The sequence below is a fragment of the Equus asinus genome, chromosome 20, assembly GCF_041296235.1.
Source record: "Equus asinus isolate D_3611 breed Donkey chromosome 20, EquAss-T2T_v2, whole genome shotgun sequence".
Lineage (NCBI taxonomy): Eukaryota > Metazoa > Chordata > Mammalia > Perissodactyla > Equidae > Equus > Equus asinus.
Window position 1 is genome coordinate 88,612,117 of NC_091809.1, and position 15,577 is coordinate 88,627,693.

General features: G+C 39.0%; 1 protein-coding gene and 1 pseudogene across 25 annotated transcripts in view; both read left to right on the top strand.

Annotated features, from left to right (window-relative positions):
* Positions 1-15,577, top strand: part of LOC106830229 (tripartite motif-containing protein 5-like) — a 48,747-nt gene that overhangs the window by 2,218 nt on the left and 30,952 nt on the right. For 7 of the 25 annotated variants that reach the window (XR_011495839.1, XR_011495833.1, XR_011495834.1 and 4 more), the window contains exons 3-5: positions 589-1,062; positions 1,614-1,709; positions 2,357-6,088. Coding sequence is in view for 13 of the 25 variants with exons in the window: in XM_070490878.1 (XP_070346979.1) it covers positions 640-1,062; positions 1,614-1,709; positions 2,357-2,917 (1,080 nt within the window). In the remaining 12 variants the exon portion in view is untranslated. Of the gene's footprint in view, positions 1-588; positions 1,063-1,613; positions 1,710-2,356; positions 7,853-8,822; positions 15,572-15,577 lie in introns of those variants that run through there. The other 18 variants (XR_011495841.1, XR_011495842.1, XR_011495843.1 and 15 more) reach the window with 7 other exon arrangements.
* On the top strand, positions 7,845-8,828 carry LOC106830178 (E3 ubiquitin-protein ligase TRIM34-like; annotated as a pseudogene).

Here is a 15,577-nt window from a genome sequence, read left to right on the forward strand (position 1 = left end):
CCTTTTTGCTGGGCAAAGGGAAAAATTACTGGTTGTCTCATGCTGGAAATCTTTTTGTTATCATCAAATTTTGGCAACTATCAAGGTATGACAATGGTTACTCTGTAAATAAGTTACACAGAGTAGGTCTTGCTGTTGTTAGAAGACGGTGAACTGAAGTATAAGAGTGAGTCATGCTGATATCAGGGCAGCTGAGAGAAGAGCAGGTATAAAACCCCAGAGCCATAAGTGGTTTGGCACTTTTAACATTGAAGGTGTGTTTTGGCAGGAAAGAACAAGTAGGATAGATGGTAGATCACACAAGGATCTTGGTAGGAAAGTTCTCACCCTTTTGTTCAGTAAAAGCAAAGAAAAATATCAATCATTGCACAGACAAGGATGGAATTTGTCATAGAATGTGAACTCGGAGTAAAGTGTCTCAAGTCATTGTGAAAAGTCCTTTCTATCAGATCACCAAGCTTCTTTCCTTGTTTCGCCACCTTTTCTTTTTTGTCCTTCAATATTGTGTTTCGGCCTTGATTTAACACAATTAGTATCTTTATTCTTACCTTTCTTATGCTGTCACCTTTTACCTTCGCAATTGTACAGGGATCCGTGAGCAAGAGGAGACACAGAAGTCAGGACAGGGGAGCTGCTGCAATGGCTTCAGGAATCCTGGTGGACATAAAGGAAGAGGTGACCTGCCCCATCTGCCTGGATCTCCTGACAGAACCCCTGAGCCTAGACTGTGGCCACAGCTTCTGCAAAGCCTGCATCACCTCAAACAACAAAGAGTCCAAGATTGGCCAAGAAGAAGAGAGCAGCTGCCCTGTGTGCCGCATCCCTTACCAGCTGGGGAGCCTGCGGCATAATCGGCATGTGGCCAACATAGTGGAGAGGCTCAGGAAGGTCAAGTTGAGGCCAGAGGAGGAGCAGAAGAGAGATCTCTGTGTGCGTCATGAAGAGAAACTCCTGCTCTTCTGTAAGGAGGATGGGAAGGTCATTTGCTGGCTTTGTGAGCGGTCTCAGGAGCACCGTGGTCACCACACATTCCTCATGGAGGAGATTGCCCAGGAGTACCAGGTACAAGACCAGGATGAAGACAAGGCATGGGAGAAAATGGTACCTGATGGGAAATCTCCACTTTACGTTTGAGCTCAGTGACCTTGTCACCATAGCCCTGAGGTCTGTGATCTCTTTTCTTCCTATGCTCACCTTCCGAGGCCTGAAAGCCATTTCTGTGCATTCCATCCAATTACAAAAGGATAAACCTACCAGAAGTAGATATGTTTGTACCTCGTGCTCTTAATACCCCTTTGAACAGGAGGGTTGAATGGAGAGCTGGGTGGCTTGAGATATAAGTTCTTTCCTTGTCTCAGGATCAGATTTCTTCTACTAGAACAAAGAGAATCAATCTTCTCTTAGGGAGGGGATGCTGACTTCTATCACCTGAGTCTTAAAGAACACATTCACCACCTCTAGTTTTCTTCCAAGTGAAAGATTCTAATTGCTGTTCTTACAGTTTCTGTAAACTGCAGTCTCTCCAGAGATCAGCCTGATTTCTTCCCCATTTATCCTCTATTCCAATGCTGTAAAGCCCAGTGCTTGATTCTCATTTAATTCCTTGCTTATAGGAGAAGCTCCAGACAGTTCTGGAGAGGCTGAGGGAGAAGCGAGTGGAAGCGGAGGAGCTGGTAGCTGATGTCAGAAAGGAGAGAACTTCCTGGAAGGTAGGAGGAGACACTTCCTGAGGGAGTTAGACTGAAATCTGGGCAGGACCTTGGGTGTTAGTCACAAGGAACCGCCTTCCTCTTTGTTCCCTGACAGTTGATGTGTCCAAAAGTCATTTGATAAGTCCTCTTTTTTATACTTCTCCTGACAGGGGTAGGGGCTCAAAAGTGAACCTGTGGCAAATGAACACAGTTATTTGAAATGAGGTAGTCACCAGATGAACGATCTGATGAGGATGGCTAGTGAATTCTGTGCTCCTTTCCTGTCATGTTTTTGAGCCTTTGACTGGGGGAAGACATTTGACAATGGCTCATGGTTCTATCCTCAGTTTTCAACTTTTGGCACAGGGTGGCACTGGGTCAGAAGTGATACAGAGAGGCTTGACTGTCCTGGACAGCTGTGTGAAAGCTGGACCACACCCAAGTATCCAGTTTGGCTCAGGGTTAGTCTCAACAATGCAGATTTGAGACCCTTACTTGGAATATGATGAAGAGAAAATAATAGGAAAAGTCAGCTTCCCCTAGAATTTTTCCCCTGCTTTTATCTTTCTTCCCTGTAGGAACTTCCCAAATAGAATCATTCTTTTTCTAGCTCCCAGCCTCTTCCTGAGAACCTGAGCATATTTCTCTCTTTCTCATTCCTGAAGAATCAAATACAAAATGAGAGACAAAGTGTCCAGGCCGAGTTTAATCAAATGAGAGGCATCCTGGACTGTGAGGAGCAGAAGGAGCTGCTAAAGCTGAAGAATGAGGAGGGAGATATTCTTTATAATCTGGCTGAGTCTGAGAATGAGCTGGTCCAGCAGAGCCAGTTGGTGAGAGCTCTCATCTCAGATGTGGAGCATCGGTTGCAGGGGTCAACACTGGAGATGCTGCAGGTAAGATTTGAGAAGAAGCCCCAGCATCTGAGATTTAGGAAAAATGAAGACAAGTTTCCCTCTCCTCTGTATTGCTGTACTCTTTCTGATGGTGAAACTAGGGTTCCTTTTGTCCTGCAGTACGCCTTCCCTGCAACTATTACAGAGGTTATAGGAATAATGGAATGCATGGATAACAAGGGAAAATCTAAGTTTATTAATTTATCCAGCATAGTGCAAAAATTTGATCTTGGAGAGGAGACCTGTTGTGTCCAGTGGTATTCTATAGGCCTCTGTTATCTGGAGTCTGTGTCCAGCATGTATCTGTTACCTCTTTATCACCCAGCTTAGTCACAGACAAGCAAATGCACTTTGGATTGTAAGTTTGTTTTTTATTTTCCTTGTAGTTGAGTTGATATTTTCCTCTTCTTTCTCTATTTTTTGAATAAAAATTGTGAAAGACTATTATTATTTATTCTTAAATATTTAATAGAATTCACCAGTGAAGCCATCTCACTCTGGGCTTTTCTTTTTGGAAAGGTTTAGAATAATATTGTTTTGGTTTGTATTAGCCTTATTTCAATTTTCTACAGTTCTTGAGTCAGTTTTTGGTATTGCATGTCTTTATAGGAATTTATCCATTTTATCTAACTTGTCTGATTTCTAGACATAAAGTTCATCATAATAATACTTCAGAAATTTTTTAATTTCTACAACACACACGGTAATGTCCCCTGTATTATTCCTGATTTCAGTGATTTGCTTTTTCACTTTTGTTTCCTGGTAGGTTTAGTTATGTTTGATCAATTTTGTGGCTTTTTTACAAGAACAGTCTTTATTATTTCATTGATTTTATCTATTTTTTAAACTTTCTATATCATTTATTCCTGCTCTCACGTTTAATGCTTTCTTTATTTGTGTGTGCATATGTAGGTACACATATGGGTGTGTGTGTATGTTAGGTTTATTTGCTGTTCATTTTCTGGATATTTTTAAAGTGGAGAACTCAGATTGCTGATTTGAGACCATTTTTTCTGACATTGTGTTTAATGATAAATGCATTACTTTAGCTGTATGCCATTCATTTTGATTATTTAGTTTTTATTTTCACTCAGTTCACCCTACTTTTAAATTTCCTTTGTGATTTTTTGTTAACCCTTTGGATACTTGAAAGTGAGTTCAATTAAAAAATATTTAGTGATTTCTTACTTTTTCTTCTGTTGTGTATTTCAAATTTAATTCCTTTGTAATCAGAGAACATATATTTTATTATTTCAATCTTTTAAATGTCTTGACACATTTATGACTAAAATACTGTATATCCAGAAAATTTCTCCATGTAAATTTGAATGTTTATTCTCGATTCATTGGGTAAAATGCTGTATAAATGTCAGATCAACTTGGCTCATTCTATTGTTCATGTCTTATTGACAGTTTTCAAACAAGCTATTCTCTCTGAGAGTTACTGAAATCTCTAACTATTATTATTGAATTATCTAGTTTTTCTATTAATCTCACTTTGTGTATGTTGAAGCTCTGTTGTTAAATGCATACACATTTATAACCATGATACCTCCTGATGTACTGAGTTTTTTATCATTATGAAATTTCTCACTCATTCTGTCATAATATTTATTGCCTTAAAGTCTATTTTGTCTTATATTAATATAGACAGGAGCAATTTCATGATTACTCCTTGTATGGTTTATATTTTTTTATATTTTTACCTTTTCCCTTATTTCTGTCTTTGAATTCAAATTATGCATTTTGAAGATAGCAATAATTGAATCTTCCTTTTTATCCAGTCCAAAAATCTCTGCCTTTTTAATTGAGGTATTAAGACAATGACATTTAATGCAATTATTGATGTTGCTGAATTAAAATTTTCCAGTTTGCTACTTGCTTTTCGTATTTCTCCTGTAGGTTTTATTCTTACCTTTCTCCTTAAGATGCTTCTTTCCTGTTAAATGAATATTTCCAATATAACATTTTGTTTTCCGGTTTTCTAACTGTATTTTTTTTAAGTTTTTTTCCTAGTGATGGCTCTGGTGTTTACATTATGCATCCTATCCTATCACAATCTACTTCAGATTAAAACGAACTTAGTTCCAGTAAAATATAGAAATTTGCCTTCAACATTGCTTCATTTCCTTTCCGCAAGAACACAATGATGCTTTTAATATGGGCATCTGATCCAAGGTAGGCCAATGCCTTGCAGAACTCAGATTTTTGTGAGAACTGGAAAAAGAAGTTCTCTTTCATTCTGGAGTTTATATCAGGAGATTCATGTTCCCTTCATGAATTGAAAACAAATCAACATATAGAGAATAAATAGAATTTTAAAAGTGACATAGACTAGTCCCTTATGACAAGGTTTGAGCTTCAAAATTAAGCTTTAAATAAACTTATGACTGCCTTCAAAAATTCTTTCTCTACTTAATAGTTTTTTTTTTTTTTGGTTTTTGTTTTATACAAAAAAAGCCCTAATACAGAGAGCAAAATCATTTGTTTTTTGTCATCTGTAGACCCAGCTATTGGCCTATTTTTTGGTGACATGAGTGAAGTAAGTCTGAGACAAAAGGTACCACATGTATTGGTACAAAGCTGTTCAAACAAATAAAATAATATCTGTGATGACAAAGAAGATCGGATGGCTAAAAACTGTTAAGAATGTAGACTAAACTGGCTTGGTAGAGACTGAAGAGTTGGGTAAATATTGTACTTTTCAGGACACTGACCCAGTGGATATTGGTAACGTTATGGAGTATAAGAGAAGAAACAATTTGGTTTATGAACAGTGGGTTATATATTAGACATCCTAAGTTACTGGTTCCTGTGGCTTCTTTACTACTGAATATATTAACCTACATTTAAGGGCAAAATTGAGTAAAAATAAAGAGTTGGAAATTAACTGGGCATATTTGTGTGTTTAATTGGAGGGAGTAGACGAAGGCACATACAGATAATATATAAAATGAGAAGAGAGAGATTTAAAAAATACTTATATTAATGTATTTGTTTCCTTGTTCCCTCAGCAAAAACCATGCAAACTTCTTGAGGGATATTATGATTATTTACTCAACTTTGATTTTCCAAAGCCTGTTATAATGCTTGGCAAATAATAGTATATCGTTTTACATTTCTGTTAAATAAATGAAAGAACCATGAATTATTCAAATCATCTCATGGGGAGCCTTCTGTATTTTTGAAAACAATTATGGACCTCTTGTTTTCCTCATAAATGTCTCTCATCTCCCGATATCAGAAGCCTCATGCTGCACTTCCGCTAGGATCAAAGCTGTTTCTATCTTTTAGGAAACGTGACAACATTTCATGAGTCTTCTAGAATGAGTAGCCTAGGTCTTATCTTTGCTTTATGGCTCTCACTTTGGGACCATTTCTATTCCCACCACATCATGGTGTGGTGGGGATGTGATGAAGCTTTGTAAGTGGGGAGAGTGTATCACTTCTTGACTCATGTTTTCTCTTTTCTCCCTAGGATGTGAACGGCATCGTGGAAAGGTATGTGAGGGAGACCAGAGATGGTCCTTCTGTGCTGTGAAGAGAGGTTTAAAGCTATTAGGGTAATCTGGTGGTCAGTTAGAATAAAACATTGCTCAGGGCAGGAATTTGAGGTATAGATTTTTCTTAAATTTCTGTTCACAAATCATTGTTTGAGTGTTCTATAATTATTGAGAGTGGACCAGATTCTATGGTAGGGAATTGGCTGGGGGAAGTTGAAGAGAGTTTGGTTCAGTGTCAGGGTTAGAGATAAGGCATTGGTGAATCAGAACCTTGTGATTTCATAAATTTATTCACCCAGTGTGCCTGGATCTAAATGGAGTTCCCGTATTTTGTAGGTGCTTGACTTATCACGGTTAGGTCGTGGCTTCTTTATCTGCAAAGCACCCAAAATTGGAGACAACTCCTTTGTATTTAAATTTTTGCCCTGGGAATTGAAGAGAACAGGTGTTTCAGTATGGTTCTGGTTTGATTTTCAAAAAACAGACTTGAATCTTTAGGAATATTTTGGCCCTGGTGCAAACAATTGATCCATCTTGGTCACGTTCTTCAGAAGCCAGAATGGAAAGGAGGCATCCTTGTATCTAAATTGGCACACCTACCTGGAAGCATCAAGCTCTTTCCAAACTCTTAAAATTCATCCCACTGTTAGTTTGGTGTTCATAATATCTTCTTTTCCAAGGGTTTGTAGTTGTTTCCAGAGAACCTGAAATCCCAGATCTTATTCTGAGGGCCACCCTACACTAGCGAGCAAACTATGAAGATCTCGATCCTCTCTAGACAGTATTCCCACACTTGAGATGTCTCAAACACCCAGGATCCAGGTTCTGCAACCTCATTTTCTGATCTTCTCCCTGGGAACCCACATCCATTCAGGGTTTTTTAAACACATTATTTTTTTTAAGGTACCAATATTTTGTTTTGTTTGTTAAATCCATTATTTCATATAATTTCACATGATTACTAGGAGGTAAAGAGGGAGAGATTAGTGATTTCATTTTGGAAGGAAGAAGCTGTGCGTCTGAGAGGTCAGGATCTTCCTAAGGTCACATACAGGGTAACTTGGAAGGTGGACATAAACATATTTCTGGCTCAAAGGGCAGCAGTCTACTATCTCCTTTTTCAGAGTCTCCAGATAAGAGAGTTCAAGTGCATCAATGTGGTGAAATGAGAGGAAGTTAGTGCTTTTGGAGGGACAAAAAGTCAGAAGTGTGCAAGCCAATTTTTGTCATCCCTAGGAGTGAGACCTTGACTCTGAAGAAGCCAAAAACTTTTCCCAAGGAACAAAGGAGAGTTTTCCGAGCTCCTGATCTGAGAGGGATGTTGCGAATGTTTAATGGTGAGGAATGTTAGAGCTAGTGGGTGGCTGTGGGATTCTTGTGATAGCAGGGGCTAAGTGGGGAGGAGGGTACAATTTCTAGGTGTCGGTAGAGGAGAGAAAAAAGGGTAGATATCATGTGCTGATTATATCATGAAATTTAATGGGGAGTGGCCAAGTGTCTTGTTCATCCTCTGATTTACCTGAGTTAACTATCTCACCTCTCCCTAATCTAGAGAGGAAATAGATTTCAGTGCTGACTCCTTTCCTTATATTTAATATTGGATTATTAATGTCTTGGATGTTTTAATTTCAGAGCTCACAGATGTTCAACACTACTAGGGTAAGAAGAAATCACAGTGTTATCGAGCCACTCTGTTCTCATTATCTTTTAGAATTTTGCATTTTCTAGCAGGTCTCATGTTTTAAGACCCATGTTTCCCCTTCCAACACACAGATAGATCTTGTATTTCTGCAGTGTTATATCTCTCCCCAAGAACAGAACAGAGTTCTTTCCAGTTTCCCCTCAAGCTATTCCCGAGATCCCTCTCAGAATGTGCCAAATCAAGCTACATCATATGCCTCACCCAACCTTGTAATTTTTCTACAGTTCATGTGACATTGGATCCTCCCAACAATAAATCAAAAGTTTTCATTTCTGGGGATAAGAGACAAGTGAGATATGTGTTCTATTTGAAATCAAAGAAAAATGCATATCGGAATGGCGATTATGATGATTATGGTGTCCTGGGCTCCCCAGTTCTCAGATCAAGGAAACATTACTGGGAGGTAGATGTGTCAGAGAAGCATGCCTGGATCCTGGGGGTATACAGTGGAAAATGCCCTAAATTCAATATGGAAGTTTGTTTTAGACAACATGTTTACTCTACATATCAACCAAAAAAAATGGGTACTGGGTTATAGGGTTACGGAATCGCTCTGAATATAATGCTTTTGAGGAGGCTTCCTCCTCAGATCCTTTGATCTTAACCCTTTCTTTGACTGTTCCTCCCCTTCGTGTTGGAATTTTCCTAGACTATGAGGCCGGCACCTTCTCATTTTTCAATGTAACAAACCATGGGTTTCTCATCTATAAATTCTCCTCATGTTGCTTTTCTCAGGCAACTTTTCCATATTTCAATCCTATGAAATGTCATCTCCCCATGACTGTGGTCGCCAAGTTCTTAAACCTTCTTGCACCCTCACACACTTTGTATTGCCTCTTGCCTTGGGTGCATCTAATGCACTCAGCTTATTTATACTATTCTCACCATCTTTTCCTCGCTGCGTCTCTTTTTCCTATTTGAAGATCCTTCATTCATTAATAGGATGCTCAGTTTGCCCTGTGTCGTATTTTTCCAGTATCATTTTTGCATTAGGAGAAAATCTTAATTCATCATTTTTCATACTCCTAAGGAAAATTGACTGATGCCTTATAAAGAAAGAAAGATGTAACACATCTGTCAATTTATACATCCTCATTTCCTCTGCCACAGACTGAGAAGATGAAGGACAGCTTTTCAACAACTTTTGTATATTATTGAAGACCGTGTATGGGAAATATCCACGAAAGAATGTGTCAGTGGGGTGTCGATTCACTCCTGGTACCCCTTATTCATCAAGGAGTTAAGGAGAAAATATCATGAAATAAATCATATGTACCAAGAGTGTAAGTTTTAGGTCCAGAGTGTCTGAGTTCAAGTCGTCTTTCCACATAATAGCATTGTAACCTTGACTAACATACTTAAGTGCTGTGTTTATTTCCTTAAAATAATCTTGCTATAAAAATTGCATCATACTTAGGATCATTGTGAGAAGAAAAATGCCATTAAGTACAAAGTGTCTAATTGTCTCAACTTAATAATAAGTATTTGCTCTACTAATTACTGAAAAATATAAGCTGTGTCAGAGTCTCATGAAACAGGTTTGTGTCTTCAGGGGCGCTAGGGTTGTTTTTCCTGAAGTCTCATTTTTCAGATCCTAATTAGCTCTCTGCTGCTGTCAAGACTACTCCAGCTCTGCTTGTGCTAAATAATCTGTGTCTATGTGTATGTGTACAACATTTAGAATTTCATTATAATTCTGGCATGCTACATACTGGCCTTTATCAAGTGACTTAAATTCTATGGGATTCAGTTTCTCATTTGTAAAAAAAATATGAAATTTGCCTGGTGTAGTGTTACAAAAATTAAAAAACAGAATGTTTTCAATAACTTCTGTCATTTCTGTCATTGCACATAGCAGCAATCCAGCATGCTGTGTACTTATTTTTTGGCTCCTTCTCACTGTGACTGAAATAAATGATTTTAACAATACCAATTAGTTTACTTTCAACACTATTACCCCCACTTTGTTTTAAGAAATACAATAACTTAATTAAAGAATTACAATTTTCTTTAAGTTTTAGCTAATTGCAAATAAATGTTTCTATATAGCCACCCAGTCTTATCTTTTTCATTTTCTGTAGTAATTCTGTGTCACTGAAATTGAGTTTCAATTTGGACTCTGTTTGCCAAGCTTTAAAGAGTTATTATTCACAGGGATAGAGTCAGAGCCAGAGGTTCTATTGTGGAATTTCCTAACAACCGTGTAGGTGAGTCAGTCTTCTTTGCTCTGGTCGGCCTTACTTTTGCAGTGAAGTGAAAGTTCCCAGGGATGAAGAGGAAAGCCTGTTCTCCAACTTCAGTGAGATAGGAGGGTAATTATTTCTGCAGTGGATGTTCATTCAGGACTTAGCGGGAACCCCCATGTCTTTTGGAATTTTTATTCACAACTCTTCCCCCAGCCATCTTCGGAGTTAAAAAAAAAGTGGACTGTTTGGTTAACAGTGTCTACTGTCATCCCTGCTTGTCCCCGGAATTCCCAACTTCCTCATCTTTGGATGACCTTTGATGAGATAAGGGATTTCAAAGTGGGTATTTCCAGTATCTGTGTGTGTGTGATCTATAAATCCATATCTTAGTGCTCATGCATGGCAACTGGAGGAAATTGATCTAAATTTTTCCTTTGACCACTGCCTTCCTCTCACCTCATTGCTATGATGACTGAGGATCTGATACACTAGCAAAAATTTGTACTCTTGAATAATTGACAAATGACTCTCCAGGAATGTTCATTGTAATGCCCAGTCCTCCAGTTCAGGATGAGGTACCTAGGTATAAGGAAATAAAACCCTGAAATTTTATATACCACAGAAACAATCTGTACATTGTGGGGCATCTACTTTTTAGCAGAGGCTCATGGCCCCAAAATGAAGCCCTTTTCTGAAAAGAATATGAAACTTTTAACTTCCCCAAATTGCGCTGTCTCTTCTCAGTAAACAACCAGAGAAGGTATCCTGGACTCAAATAATCTGGTGGACACCAAGTGTGGATTTGCTTTCTGCAAGTCAGTTCTAAGGTTTTTCCTACCCCAGCACCTTTCAATCTCTGAGTAGCAATCACTTCCTGGTGTATTTCCGGGGCCTCAGGACTGTGCTGGGCCATTAATGAGGCAGATGTGCATCCACAGCAAAAAGTTTCAGTGGGATTAGGAGAACTCAGGAAACAAGGAATCTTCAACCTGCGAGAACATCCATGGACAATGTGCAGGCAGCAGTATCTGGAGCCAGCACCACATGGTGATCAGAACTTTCTCCATTTGAGGACCTGAGATCTTCATTGGAATAAACACATAACCTGCACTTGTTAATATGGTATTCTAGTGACTTTCCATTTTATGTGATGATGATGCTGTGCAATCTCTTCATTCTGTGCTACTCTCTCCATCCTATCCCAAACTGGGTCTGTTCTTAACCTCAGCATTCACAGCTTATACTCCCCTTCTGCTGTGCTAGGTACCTTCCCAGCTCAGTTAACTCTCACTTGTCTCCCTGGGGTGGGAAGTGGGGCAATTGTTTTTCTCTTCAACAAATTATTATTCATGGCAATATGGGAAGAGTCAAGAATACTTTGTGGGATTTCTCAACAACGTTGTAGGCCATAATTGTGTTTCTCTTGGACAGCCTTACTCTTTCCAGTGATCATATAGACTATGGCAGTCCTCAGCAATGAAGAAAAGCCCTTTCTCTTCCCGCAGTGAGAAGGAAGGGAAATTGTTTTTGCAGTATGTGTTCTTGAAGGGCTTGGTGGGATCCCCATAGCCAGTCCTCTGCAAGTACAAATAGGTCATTCCTCTTGAGTAAATACTATAAGGTGATTGACTGATTTTTAGGGTGAGTGTGTGTTTTATGTCATAACGAACTACCAGGTTTCTTTCAAAGGGGTTGTCCCATTTTTCATTCTCACAGTTCAGGAAGGAGAAGAAGATGGTATGGAATATGGTGGTTAGCGTCGAGCTATACAGTAGATGTGATGTTTGTTATAGTCTATTTTTGATCTGTAAATCTTGTTAACAACTAGAGGGGAGTGGAGGGCTCAGTGTGTGTGAGTTTGTTTACGTGGGATGCCCAGGACAGGGTAGGGGAATTGATTTTGAGGACCAAAGGAGATGAGCTCCCTTGTGCAAGGTGCTCTCTTTTCTCTTATACTCTTCCTTCTCATGCCTCCCATACATCCCATAGCCATCCTTTTACAGGCATACCTCAGAGATATTGTAGGCTCAGTTCCAGACCACCATAGTAAAGTGAATGTCACAATAAAACAAGTCACACAAATTTTTTGGGTTCCAAGCGCATATAAACGTCATGTTTACACTAATCTGTAGTCTATTACATGTACAGTAGCACTATGTCTAAAGAAATATTGTACACATCTTAATTAAAAAATACTTTATTGCCAAAAAATGCTATGTATCATCTGAGCCTTCAGTGTGTCATAATATTTCTGCTGATGGAGGATCATTTCTTTATGTTGATGGCTGCTGACTGTTCAAGGTGGTGGTTGCTTATGGTTGGGCTGGCTGTAGCAATTTCTTAAAATGAGACAAAAATGAAATTTTCCACATTGATTACTTTACCTTTCATGAACGATATCTCTGTAGCCTGTGATGCTGTTTGATAGCATTTTACCCACAGCAGAACTTCTTTCAAAATTGGTGTCCATCCTCTCGAACCCTGCTACTACTTTATCAACTCAGTTTATGCCATATTTTTAAACACTTTCTTGTCATTTCAATAATCTTCACAGCATCTATACCTGGAGTAGATTCCACTTCAAGAAACCACTTTCTTTGCTCACCCATAAGAAGCATCTTCTCATCCGTTAAAGTTTTATCAGGAGATCGCAGCAGTTCTTTCACATCTTTAGGCTCCATTTCTAATTTGAGTTCTCCTGCTATTTCTACCACATCTGCAGTTACTTCCTCCAGGGGTCTTGAACTCTTCAAAGTCATCCATGAGGGTTTCAATCAACTTCTTCCAAACTCCTGTTAATGTTGATGTTTTGACATCTTTCCATGAATCACAAATGTTCTTAATGGCATCTAGAATGGCAAATCCTTTCCAGAAATTTGTCAATGTACCTTGCCCAGATCCATCAGTGGAATCATATCTACTGGCAGCTACGGCCTTACAAAATGTATTTCTTAAATAATAAGGCTTGAAATTTGACATTACCTCTTGGTCTGTGTGCTGCTAAATGGATGTTGTGGTGGCAGACACATTAATCTCATTGTACATCTCTCAAAGATTTTGGGTAATCAGGTACATTGTCAATGAGCAGTTGAAAGGAATCTTTTTTTCTGAGTAGTTCGTCTCAACAGTGGGCTTAAAATTTTCACTAAACCATGTTTTAAAAAGATATGTTGCAATGCAGGCTTTATTCTTCCTTTGGCAGTGTAGATTTAACATAATTCTTAAGGGCTCTAGGATTTTCAGAATGGTAAATGAGCATTGGCTTCAGCCAAACTTCAGAAGCTGTGTTAGTCCCTAACAAGAGAGTCAGCCTGTCCTTTGAAGCTTTGAAGCTGGGCATTGACTTCTCCTCTCTAGCTATGAAAGTCCTAGATGGCATCTTCTTCCAATATAAGGCTATTTTGTCTACATTGAAAACCTGCTGTTTAGTGTAGCCACCTTCATTAATATTTTAGCTAGGTCTTCTGGATAACTTGCTGCAGCTTCTATGTCAGCACTTGCTGCTTTATCTAACCCTTTTATGTTATGGAGACAGCTTCCTCCCTTAAACCTCATGAACCAACCTCTTCTAGCTTCAAACTTTTCCTCTCCAGCCTCTTCACATCTCTCAGCCTTCATAGAACTGAAGAGAGTTAGGATTTGCTCTGAATTAGGCTTTGGCTTAAGGACATGTTGTGACTGGTTTGATCTTCTATCCAGACCTTTAAAACTTTCTCCATATCAGCAATAAATCTGTTTCTCTTTCTAATAATTCATATGTTCATGGAGTAGCACATTTAATTTCTTTCAAGAACTTTTCCTTTGCCTTCACAACCTGGCTGATTGTTTGGTACAAGAGGCTTTCAGCATATCTTGGCTTTGGAGATGCCTTCCTCACTAAGCCTAATCATTTCTGGCTTTTGATTCAAAGTGAGAGATGTGAAACTCTTCCTTTCACTCGAACACCTGGAGGTCACTTTAGGGATATTGATTGGCTTAATTTCAACATTGTTGTGTCTTAGGGAAGAGGGAGTCCTGAGGAGAAGGGGAGACAGGGGAATGGCCGGTCGGTGGAGCAATCAGAACACAGACAACATTTATTGATTAAGTTCACTGTCTTATATGAGCACAGTTCATTGTGTCCCAAAACAATTACAATAGTAACATAAAAGATCACTAATCACAGATCAGCATAAAAATAGTATAATAATGAAAAAAACTGACACTGTGGAAATTACCAAAATGTGACAGACAGACACCAAGGGAGCAAATGTTGTTGGAAAAATTGTTCTAATAGGCTTCCTAGAGGCATGCATGGTACTCTCCTTCAATTTCTAAAAAAAAGCAAAATAACTGTGAAGTACAATAAAGCAAGCTATGCCTGTACTTTTTTCTCCCTTTGAATCTCTGATCTGACTTCACGTCCTGGGCCCAAGAGATCTAGTGGGTTTCCTCCAGACTCTATGAGATTTTGTATGAGGTCCAAGTGCCTCTGGAATATGAAGAAAGAGATTTCTTTGGCAGTAAGGGGTGTAAAAGTTGGCTTTTTATCTGGATTCCTTCTCTTTATCCCCCAAGAACTCTTTCTCCCCACACTCATTTCTGAGTAGTTGGAGATAGGGCAGCTTTAGGCTGTAAAGCCTTGGATCAATCTATAATTTAAAAATTGCAACTACATAGAAGACCTGATGTTGTTGCACTTGTCTGGGAAGAGATTATAAAAAATTCATCTGGAAAATGAAGGAGGGAATCAGAGGCCCCAGAGGAGATGGGAGGGCAGGGAGACTGCCACTAATGCCCCGGGAACCTCCTCTGAGACATTAGATTTAAACTGGAGAGAAACCAAGGAAGAAATCAGAGTTTGTCAGGGTATGAGAAAACGTGTGCCAGAAGGAAACCTGAAGGAACCATGCTCCTTCTCCCACCACCCAAGGTCCATCTCCAGAGATAACCACATTGCTATGGTCCACATTCTAGCTTACAATTGTCTTTTTTTTTCCTGCTTTTTTCTTCCCCATCCCCCAGTACATAATTGTATATTTTAGTCATGGGTCCTTCTAGTTCTGGCATGTGGGATGCCACCTCAGCATGGCCTCCGGAGTAGTGCCATGTCCATGCCCAGGATCTCAATCAGTGTGAACCTAGACACTCGGCCATGGGGCCGGCCCCTAGCTTAGTATGTTTTGAGGGCCCAGGAAATAATAAATCCTCCTTAGAGCTCTGTGTTCTCCACCAATCCCTACATCTCCTGTTGGAGAGGAGTCTAATGAAAGATCCCCCCATTTTGGCCCATGATTGTTTACTGTTTACAATCTGAAAAAACCAGCGGGCACAGGAAGTAATGTGGTTAGAGTGTGGTGGTGTAGATAGATGAAACAACAGGCATTGAGTAAGTGTCTTAGTCAATCTTAGGCGCAAATCAGAGAAGATATGAAAAATTGTTTCTTAAGATTTGTCAAGAGAATTCACATAAATGTTAGCACTAATATGAGAATTTCATTATGTATCACAGAATTATGTTGACTGCAACAACAATAATAGAACATAACCATGGTTATCATCAGTATGTTCAGTGTAATTAAAATGATATCTACAGCTATGTAACTGCATGTCTTTCTGT